Source organism: Elephantulus edwardii, unplaced genomic scaffold (assembly GCF_000299155.1).
Source record: "Elephantulus edwardii isolate Elephantulus edwardi_28Jun2011 unplaced genomic scaffold, EleEdw1.0 scaffold00093, whole genome shotgun sequence".
Lineage (NCBI taxonomy): Eukaryota > Metazoa > Chordata > Mammalia > Macroscelidea > Macroscelididae > Elephantulus > Elephantulus edwardii.
The window spans coordinates 11,714,391-11,725,404 of record NW_006399843.1 but is presented as its reverse complement, the minus strand read 5'-3'; the positions used below and the strand labels follow the sequence as shown (position 1 = coordinate 11,725,404).

The 11,014-nt window shown below is 49.2% G+C and overlaps 1 protein-coding gene and 1 pseudogene across 1 annotated transcript in view; one reads left to right on the top strand and one right to left on the bottom strand.

The window, feature by feature from the left end:
- IL10RA (interleukin 10 receptor, alpha) overlaps positions 1 to 10,588 on the bottom strand; it is a 14,413-nt gene extending 3,825 nt beyond the window's left edge. Inside the window, exons 1-6 of the mRNA XM_006890880.1 lie at positions 10,522 to 10,588; positions 8,182 to 8,302; positions 6,704 to 6,888; positions 5,558 to 5,727; positions 4,899 to 5,049; positions 3,146 to 3,267 (exon numbers count right to left, since the gene is read on the bottom strand). Of these exons, the coding sequence (XP_006890942.1) occupies positions 3,146 to 3,267; positions 4,899 to 5,049; positions 5,558 to 5,727; positions 6,704 to 6,888; positions 8,182 to 8,302; positions 10,522 to 10,588 (816 nt within the window). The remainder of the gene's footprint in view (positions 1 to 3,145; positions 3,268 to 4,898; positions 5,050 to 5,557; positions 5,728 to 6,703; positions 6,889 to 8,181; positions 8,303 to 10,521) is intronic.
- Positions 10,589 to 10,614: 26 nt separating this feature from the next.
- Positions 10,615 to 11,014, top strand: part of LOC102854830 — a 38,610-nt pseudogene continuing 38,210 nt past the window's right edge.

Genomic DNA, 11,014 nt, shown 5'->3' with positions numbered 1-11,014 from the left:
TATGAGTCGGAAACGACTCGACGGCACAGAACAACAACAACAATGTGGATATATATGATATATATGTGGATATCTACACATATAAATGTACGTATGTACACACACATATGTATACACACATACATACAGATGTTATATATAGGTTGTGTTTTTGTTAAGTGCCCTAGACAATCCACAGAGACTGTATGAATGAAAGTCTTAAATGCAAAACTTTTATCTTTTCTCCAAGTTCACAGAGTTTCTGGAGGCAAGCTTTTTTGTAAGAGGATGCCACTCCTACTTTCAAGCCTGTTTTATTTCGAAGATCCACAGAAAGCAGGCCTGAGGGCCACAGACCTGAAGGCCCCAAAGCCTTTTTATATACGTGGTCAAATCCAGTCTGATCACACCCTGTTGCAAACAGCAGCCACATCCACCAGTCTGGGGCTATTTCCAGGCTGGGAAGATGAGTGGAATGGAAGATTCTGTTAAGGTGTGTTTTCTGGTTTGGGGTTGAGACTAGGGTATAGCTGCTGCTCGCAATAGGGTGTGAGCTGACTGGATTTGACCTTGTGTTTAAAAATGTTTCTGACTACCAGTCTCTGGCTATTTCCAGGCTGGGAAGAGGATTAGAATGGCCGGATTCTGCTACAGTGTTAAAAAAAAAATACACACTCACACATACATACATACATTATACACACACACACACACACACACATACATACATACATTCTTTATACACACATACATACATACATACATACATTATACACACACATACATATACATATACACACATGCACACACACAGACACACCTATATGAGGCTGTAAATCCCATGGGAAGAGACTGTCCATCTTTCTACCTTGAGGTAACTGGTGGATTTGAATCACCAAGGAGATATGGTCTGTGGACCATACCATTAGGGCTCTCACATATAACTGAAACTAGTTCTCAAAATAATAGCAGATAAGAGCACCATTACTAAGTCTATTTCTCTCACAGGAACCCTGCTGGATAGAGTAGAACTACCTAGCCGCGTGCTTCTGAGGCTGTAAATCTCTGCTGTGAGAACAGACTGCCACGTCTTTCTCCTGCAAAGCCGCTCATGGGTGTGAACGGCCCATCTTTCTGTTAGCAGTTGAACATTTTAACCACCCTGCCACCTAAGCTTCTATGACACTGTGTCAATGCTGCCCTCAGGACATTTGCACGTGCCTTGCTGCTACTTGGAATGTTCCTCTCTCAGCCTTGTGCATGCTCATGTGTCTTCTCTTAATTCTGGTTTCAGCTCAGACGTCACTTCATCAGAGAGGTCTTCCTGACCACCCTGATTAAGCAGTGACCACATTAAACTCATTCACTCATTACCATTGAGTTGGAATTGACTCATAGCTGACCACCCAGTGGGTTTTCAGAAGCTGTAAATTGCAAGGTATATTTCCTATCTTTCTCCTGAGGAGCAATTGGTGGATTTGAACTCTCTGGCTTTGGGCTGGCAGCATAGATCCTTATGCATTAGATCACTAAAGCTCACAAATATCTATATACACAGAAAACTAAACAAAGCAGATATAGGGTGGAAACTTCCTAAAAATTCAGAAATAATTTGTATCTGATTGACCAGTCCTTTCATACTTTATCTAAAGCTGAAAACTGAAAATTTACTTCCAGGGTTACTCATACTGTTTGCATCTCTCTCTCTTTCACTGTACTTTGCATTAAAGTTAATGGTTTGCACATCTTCTGCCCCATCAACCTGTGATCAAGCCCCCTTGGGACTAGAGGTGACACTAATCAGCATCCTCCCTCCTGATGTTTTGCATGCAGCGGGCACTCTGCAATTACTGCCTCATTTACTCACTCTCTTCCTAGTTGCTTTTCCTGCCTCTCAGCTAAGACTATCTTCACCCCATGTAGCAGAACCATTTTTCCCGTACCCTGCTATTTTCTGGTTATCATGCTCTAGTCTCTCATTTCTAGAGCCAGGGTCCCCTGCATTCTGTGCCCCCAATCCTTGGCACTGTGTATAGCATATGCTCCAAGGAGAAGTCAAAGAGGTCAACGAACACATGTGTGTGGAGCTCAGTCTGCCCAGTGCACAGAGAAGGGGCAATGAGCACATGCTCCAGCGAGACATGAGGGAGAATGTCACACTCCTCTGAGGTTGTTGGGACTTCCTGCCCTTGGTCTCCTCACTGTCCTTCCCCTCGCCCCCAGAGTATATTGGAACGGTCCTCCCCCACGCCCACCCCCGACAACAACACTTAATTATGCCAGGCAGCCCTTGCCCTAACTTCTTTGAATTTCTGCTCAAGGTAACTGCATATTCTGTATGCTGCTTCTGATTTTTTCCTAGAAGTCCTAGGATCTCTTTTGAGATTCTTCTCCCAGCTTTAAGATTCCTTAAGCTCCTCCTTTCCTGGACTCTAACACCTTTGTAATGCCAGCTGCAGGGGTCATGGTGGTGGGGGGGCAGGCGGGCAGGGCCCACTCCTAGTGTGGGCTGAACTGTGAGCTGAGGAAAATGCTGCTTCATTCTTTCAAGAGGAGTTCTGGAGGCTGGATCACCACAAGCATAGCATTTGTCAGCCTTCTGTAGTAAGAGGAAATACTCTGGGGGGGGGGGCATGAGACCCTCACCTCTAAGAATCCCCCTCACACTCTGCTATCACCACCTCTGACAGAAGCCCAAGGGCCTGACTCTCTCATTCTGTCCTCCCTCTCCTTTCTAGAGGGCTCCCCACCAGTTCAGAGGGTTGGCTGCATCCCGACTCTCCTTGGCTTTGTGATCCTAAGTGTACAACCATTCCTCTATGCCTCACTTCCCTCACAAATGAGGGTCAGAACTGTCCCTACTTCAGAGGTACTAGCAAACTGGGGATAATCCACAATCAGCCCTTAATAAGTAATAATATCGTGATGTGTGAGGGTCTGTGATTGCTCAACCCATGCCTTTTTTAATCTACTAAAAGACAACGTCCTAAAGCCCAGGCTTTGTGTTCAAGTCAACCTTCTGCCCTCACAGTGTTTGAGGAGGGTGCTTTCTGACATCAAGGCTGAGAGTTGAGGGGAGCTGAGGGAGGGGATTGTCTGGAAGCACTCCCTTCTTTGGGAGCTCTGCAGGCTGGGGAGGGTGGACATGACACTCTGTGACACTCACCAGGGCCCTGGGCAGCTTTCCCCGGCGCCACATGTACAGTGGGAAGGCCAGGCAGCAGGCCAAAGCTCCACAGCAGAGCAGCACACCAGCGAAGCAGATGATGAGGGTCATCAGGGTAAAATCTGCAGGCCCAGAGAAGTGCATTGGTGGCTTGTCGCTGTGAGGCACCAAGGGTGGTCCCCAGAGGTCCCTCACTTCCTCCTAGAAACCAAACAATGGTGGCCCCAGAATCCCCACAGGCTACCTGCAGGCCATAGGTGCAGATGCATGTGGGTTTTTGGGCATCTTTCCACACCCTGTCCTAAAGGGTTCGCTCATCAGACATGCTGACTCAGCTTCTGTGCAAAACTCATATGATAGCAGCCAGAACAATGGGCTGGATGGCACAGCAGGTAAGAATGGAGGCTCCGGAGGCAGCCAGATCTGGCTTCAAAACTCAGCTTTACCACTTACTAGCTGTAGAACTGTGAGCAAATTAACCTTGCTGAGCCTCAGTTTCCTCTACTATGAAATGTGAAAACAAATAACAGCTACTATAGTATATTCTATTTACCAAATACTTCACTTATTTGATCCTTGAACAACCTTAAGAGGTAAGTACTATTATTATCACCTTTTTTTTACAGATTAGGATCCTGGTGCACAGAAAGGTCAAATAATTTTCCCACAGTTAGATATTTCATAAGTAGGATTTGAACCTCAAGCTCTCAACGAACTATTTCTTACATCAATGATATGTGAATATTAATATATAAAGTGAATATAAAAAGCTTTCAGGCTGCCTGTCACACAGGAAGTGCCTTACCTCACGGTGAGGTCTAAAAGACGATAAGCTTATTTTATGGTAGAAATGCAAAGAGTTATTTCAGTGTTTGCTGACTTCCTGTCCTTATGGAACTCAACATTCTCAGAGCACTTTCTGCAGGATCCATCCAGTACTGGATAGAAGAAGCTGTGTTGAGTTGTTAGTTAGGGCTTCCTCTGCATGCTAGGAGAGGTTAGTCCTTGGAGACGGACATCATGCTTGGAAAGGTGGAGGGGACGGTGAAGGTGGGGAAGACCCTCAACCAGGTGGACTGACACACAGCGACTACAGCAATGGGCTCAGTGTCACTGACCGGAGAGATGGCACAGGATAGGACAGGATTCAGATCTGTAGTTCATAGGGTAGCTATGAGTAGTACTCAACTCAAAGGCACCTAACAACAACAGCAGCTGCAAGCCCTGCTCCCCAGGGATGGTAAGGTCCTCGCAGTCAGAGCCACCCCTACCTCCTCTGCCTTCCTCTTGCCACCCCAGCCCCTGACGTAGAGCCTGGCACAGTGGTTATGGCAATGAATCAGCTTAGTCTGCTTCCTGTGGCTTGAGGAAAAGGCCCTTTGTACCCTGGGCTCAGAGGCAGAACCACAGCAGGTCAAGTAAACAGGAACCACCACAGCTGTCTAAGCATCCCCTTGGGGGTTCCTGGGAAGCACAGCTGTGCCCAAGTGGAAGTACCCTGGGATCAGAAGGTAGACCACCATATCCCAGCTGTGGGAGCCTAGAATTTGCTTACACACTCTGAGGCTTCAGTTCTATCTCCCAAGTGCGGGAAATGGGAGCCTCTCTCATAGGGCTGGTTGTGTGAGGGTAAAAGGCACATGTCTGGCACCACGGCTTACCCTGGCATCCCTGACATGCCACTTTCCAGACTGTCAGGTCTTTTCCGCCCCCGCCTCCCACTGCCTGGACGGCAGCCCTAAACCAGACTCACAGTGACTGGAGAGGGTGATGCACACCTCCTTGGACCACATGCCCCTGTTAGTCCGGGAGCCGATTAATGGTTTCACCTTGACGCAGAACTCTCCCACATCTCCAGAGACTGGGAAGCGGAACTCTTCCTCAAGGACCGTCTGACTTGCAAACTGAAAGGCATACAAGAGCAGCAATCAGCAAATTTTGCCAGTCTCCAGCAGCTTCAGCCTCTTTTCCCGAGCTTGCAAACCCTGTGACTACCAACACAGCCCAGAGGCTTAGTAATTATCACTAGTTATTTTCTATTAACAGAGAAATGAGAGCGTGCTATAGAAGGCCGGAACATTCCTGTAAGGGGCTGGAATCAACTGTGGTACAGAAAAGATGAAATCTATGGATAAATAGATTATCTATCTTCTCTCATAGGTGTCGTTGATAAAGTTACATTTCCTGGAGAAGCCTCACACTCATCAGGATAACAGAGAATACCTACCTGCAAGGGGGCCAGAAATAATAGTTAGAAAGCACCTCACCTGGTGTGCAGGAGCACAGGTGTGAAGGCTGGGGTCATTTCTCCATCCTCCTCCAGGTCACCTCCCAGGATCTGTCAGCACAGCTTCCTGCCTGCCCCATGGCACTTCCAGCCCAGCTAACAAGAGAGCCCAAGAAGCAGCATACCGTGTAGTTCCCTGGCACCTTGCGAAGAATGACTTCGTACTCTCGGAAGTTTTTGAAGACGCTTTCATACGTGACACCTGCAGGGGCCATCTTGGGCCTGAGGGGCTGGATTATCCCGACGATGACGCCATCGTCTATGTTTAGCTTCACGTTGCCAATAGTCAGAGTCACTGTGCGGGAAGAAATACCATAAGGCTGTGTGTCCACCTGCCCATGCTTTGCCTCCAGGATCAGGTTTTGCCCACCCTAAACCCTGGGCCAGAGGCTTCACAGCCTGGTTGAACATAAAGATTTCCTGGGGAACATGTTTAAAATACAGATGTCCCAGCCCACCCAAGACACGCTGAATCCGAGGCTGGTCTGGAAAGATGTTTTGAACACTCTCAGGAAATGATTCGATAGCCTGCTGGGCACTAGACTGTGGACAGGCATTTGAAAAGCCAATGACCTCGTTCACCACATACATGGAGCATAAAGCCTAAACCAAACCAGATATTACAGAGTCGATTCTGATTCCTGGCAAGGCAGAGGGCCAGCCTTTCTTCTTAGTGCCCCCGGCAGTTCAAACTGCTAACTTTCTTTTATAGCTGAGTCCGAAGCTGTTTGCACTACCCAGAGACTTACACATAGAGCATACTCAGTTCCAATTTGAGGATTAGCTTTGGGGTGTGGCCCTTCATCTCACCTCCCCAGAGAGAGACCACCGGTTTTCCCTCAGGCCCTTCCCCTGCTGTGTGCATACACTGACCTTTGGAGTGCAACCCTAAAGTCACAAGAGGGCTGTTTCAAATTCTGCCCATTTCCTGCCTTTTGCTGAGTGCTTAAGGATTCGCTTCCTCTCCTACACCCTCAGTTCCCAGGCCTGGTCCTTGTTCCTTGTGAGCCAGCTTGTCAGCTGCCTCAACTCACACTGAGACCTGTCTTCCGTAGGAGAAACAACTCTAGTTCCTTCTTAAACCTGTAACGACACTGGCTATCTTTATCTAAACCTTCTTCAAAGTACTGTTCTCTCTAGTCCTATATGGACAACTAGGTTCCCCAGCCAGGAAGCATAGTGACAGAGATGGGGAAAAGAGCCTTACAATAGAGTTCTGGCAGAAAGGGGCCCCCAAATCCCGTGATGCTGGCTGAGGGCAGAGAAAGCACCTTCGTCCACGGAGAAGCGGGTTTGGGAGGAGGTCCAGTTGGAGCGTCGGCTGCCGTCCACAGCTCGGACTCTGGCCCAATACCCGTTGCTCTGGTACAGGTCTAGGGTCTCTGCAGTGAGGTCACAGGACTGCACTAGGCTCTGGTTACAGGTGGGGATGGGCTTCCAAGAGTCTTCTCCATATCTGGGGAAGATTACAAAGAGCATAAGGAGAGAACCTTATATGTAGGGGAAGGACTTTTCATGGTGGGAGATACTGGATAGGCCAAAGGCTATTTGTTCTAACAAACATATGCTAGCAGGTCTCCCTTGGTTCTGAGACCTGTATCAATGTCTCTGTGGCCCTGAGACTGTTAGATTAGATAGTGACTAGCTCAAGGCCCAGTTCCAGGAAGATGTGCCACCCTTGGCAACACAGCCTCATTTCCCCCTTCTCTCTACTTGGAGTGGTCACAGTACCTTGCTTTCCAATTATATTGCGCATGCTTTTCCTGTTTTTCATTAAGATGGAAAAAACTTTGCGGCAAATGCAACAAAAACCTTGGCCTCTTCATTCCTGAGCTCCCAGCAGACTGCCGGGCAGTGTGTCAGCGAGCTGGTTCCAACTCAGAGACCCTACACACAACGGGACTGAACACTACGTAGTCCTGTGCCATCCTCACAATCACGCCTCCAGCCCCGTGTGGCAGTCACTATCAGTCCATCTCACTGAGGGTCTTCCTCTTTTTCACTGACCCTTGGGTAGGAGCTATGCTGCCAACTCCAAGGCCAGCAGTTCGAGTCTACCAGCTATGCTGCAGGAGAAGGATGGGCAATCTCCTCCCGTGTGATTTCCTGCCTCTGGAGGGTCAGCTGTGAGTCAGTTCTGACTTAATGGCAATGAACAACAACTATTTTAACAAGTATTTTTTTTTCCCCTCTAGGGACTGGCTTCTTCTGATAACATGCCCAAAGTATGTGAGATGAAGTATCACTATTCCAACTACCTTGTTCGTCTTCCAGTGCTATACAATGTTCTGCTGCAATTTAGAAGATATTCATGGCTAATTATTTCAGAATGGTGTGTTGATTCTACTTCTTCCTAGTCTGCCTTAGTCTGAAAGCTTTGATGAACCCTGGTCACCATTAGTGATCCCGCTGGTATCTGAAGTGCTGGTGGTAAAGCCTCCAACATGACAGGAGTACACAAGCCACGACAGTATGGAGAACAACAACTGCTGTTGTGTACCACCAAGTCGGAACCGACCCACAGCTGACCCTTTAGTGGGTTTTAAGAGGCAGTTAATCGCATGGGAGAAGACTGCCCATCCTTCTCCCGCATGGCAAGCTGACAGTGCTCGTTAATGGAAAGGTAAATGTCAGAGTCCCTTTTGGATCTCACTTCAAAAGGCAGACACATATGTTTCCTGTGCCAGAGGGGCAGAGAGGAAGACTCCACTACCCCTCCCCTCCTGCTGCTGCCCTCCCTTTTCCTTACCTCAGGAGCTCCACTTCATAGTAGGTGCTCTGGGATGAATTTTGGATGAGTTTCCAGAAGAGGATGTGGTGAAAGAATTCGGCTTCAAACCACACAGCGGGAGGGCTGGACAGTTCTGTTCCTGGGGAGAAGAGTGCCAGTGCCAGGGTTCACAGAGTCCAGCATCTCCCAGGCATCCCCAGGGATGAAGGTGATGGGGATGATGGAAATGATTAGAGAAGCTGCCACATATGCTGCTCACTGTGCGAGGTATTCTGACTTAGTTATCACAAAGGTTCTATAAGGTAGATGTTTATCCCAATTTTATCCAAGGCAAATAGGGGCTCAGAGAGGTTAAGTGGTGTGCCCAAATCCAATGGCTCCAGTAAGAGTCAGTGTGGGGATTGAGCCCACACACAAAGCCAGCTGCTCTCCTTGATTCATGGGCCTGAGCTGTGTGTGGCTCAGAGGCGCAGAGCTGGGCCTGAAGCATCCCAGGAGTGTCAGCAGTGAGGTTTCAGATGAACTAGTCCCTGGCATGCCTGGTCCCAGTCCTGCTCCAGTCCCAACCCCAGGCCTGATTCCCACCCTGGCCCCGGCCCTGGCTCCATGCTTTTCTTGGATGCCCATCCTGCTTGTTCCTCTTTGTGGCTCTCATGGGCTTGCCTGAGCTCAGTGCTTATCCCATTCTTCTCTACAGTCAGATACCAGCTTCAAGCTGGGTGAGGACAGGCAGATGACCAATTCTAGTTCTGAACTGGGCTAAGGCTGTTTTCATAAAGACGTAGCTCCCTGGTACAAAAGCCAGTACTAAGTCAAGATACTATCTGCACCTTCCTATCAACTCAACACACACCATCCACCATGGGGAATACCAACCTCAAAAGTCTCAGTCACTTGTCAGTGTGACTTTGCACAAATGACAACCTCGCTGAACCAGCTCCCTCCTTTGTGAGTATGCAACCGATATACCTATTTCTAGAATCTCACCTGTCCCCTGCAATGTACCCAGTGGGCTTCATGTCTCTCTCCCACCTTCTCATACTTTCAGTCTGAACAGAAACCTTGCTCCTGTTTCCCAGGGTTTCTAAACTCTCTTGATCGATCTCTAGAACTAACTTTTCCCCCCCTGACTTTGTTAATAGAAAACACTTCTATCCCTGCCTCTCACTTTCTTAAATGTCTTTGATCCTCAAACTGATGTCTCAATTTCAAAGCACCAAATGGAAAGTGAAAAAAAAATACAGCTAGTCTCTGTGGTGATAGCTTTATACATCACCAAGCTGGTGTCAAATGGAAACAGGTTCAGTTTCTGCTTCTGGTCCCTCTAATTCTAGCCCTGTCATCCTTTATCACGCCAGGGTTTCAGTCTCAGAGGCAGAACCTTTCCCAGGAATGCTGGCTGGGCTGGGAGCCTAAGCTGAGGGGTTGGGGTAAAAGAGGAAGGAAAAAGGGGGGAGGGAGGAGAAGCATGTGGGGAGCTTAGAAGGGAGCTCTGATGGCTTAATGTTAAGGAATTGTGCATACGGTTTGACTCTTTCTCCTACGACTCTGGGAGAAAGATCCTCAATCTCCTTCCAAACCATTCCCTGCCTCTAAAAACCCGTTGGTGGCTCAACTATGAGTTGGTTCTGACTCTATGGTACTCAACTAAAACTAGATGGAGTAAGGTATCAGGAAAGAATGATTTGTAGGCCTGGAGCCCAGGAATGGGGTGTGGAGATGGGGGTATGTAAGGGGGTATGTAAGAGAGTGAGACAGGAAAGAAGAGAGGAAGGAAAGAAGTCCTAAGGACTGGTAAATGCTCCCATCATTTAAACTAGAACTAAAAAAAAAAAACGAGAGCCACAATGTGTGTGACTTGCTGAAAGGGACAGTGCGTTGGAGAATGGCTTTTCCCTTCCCAATCCCCTCTCCGGGACAAAACAGACCTCAGCCTCTTCAAGTTCACAACAGGTCTCTTTCGGGATGCAGGACTGGAGAAAATGGGGAGACCCAGGGAGGGAGGCAGCCCTATCTTTTAGAAAGTTGGACAAAACCGCGCTTCTCTATGAGACAAAAGCAAACCCACTGCCATCAAGAAAACTCCAACTCATGGCGCTCCTCCACTGGGTTACACAGCTGTGAATCTTTAGAGGGGACTGCTTATCTTTTTCCCACGGAAAAACGAGGGGATACAAGCCGCGACCTTTCAATAAGCAGACCAATATGCAAAGCATTACGCAACCAGGGCGCTATGGGAATGTAGACCTTTAAAGCAGGAGAAACTGGCGATGGGTGGTGGGGGTCCAAGACCAGGCTGGCCACTCACCAGCAGGGCGGCGGAGACCAGGCTGGGCGGCCGGGGGTCTGGACTCTTACCGTGGGCGTCTGAGCAGGGGCACAGGCTGAGGACGGCCGCCAGCGGCACGAGGAAGCGCGGCAACATTCTGGGCGCGCACCATCGTCCGGAGAATGAGCCAGTCCGCGCTCCACCGGCTGAGTGAGGCTGAAACTCCTGCGAAGCCTTCTCCCTGCCCGCCGGGCTGACGTCACTGGGCGGGGCGTCCGGAGGCTCTGCTCCCGCGCCCGCGAGGTGGGACTGCTGCGGCTGTGGCCAGGGCTGGGTCGGGGTTCGGGGTGGCCGGGGCCTCTCGGGTCAACTCTCCCCTTCACCTGTCCTCTTGCTTTCGGTACAGCAGAACTGGGGCAGTCCAGGGCGCCTGGCGGGCTTTTTGTGGGGCCGGATGGGGGCAGGGGTGGGCAGACGTCGGGCTCTTTGAAATGCTAAAGTGCGGGGGCTGAGTTGCTTTGGGGTTTGAGCTGTGACCACGACTTCGCTTGGGGTCTGGTGAGGCGGTTGTCCGAGGGCTCC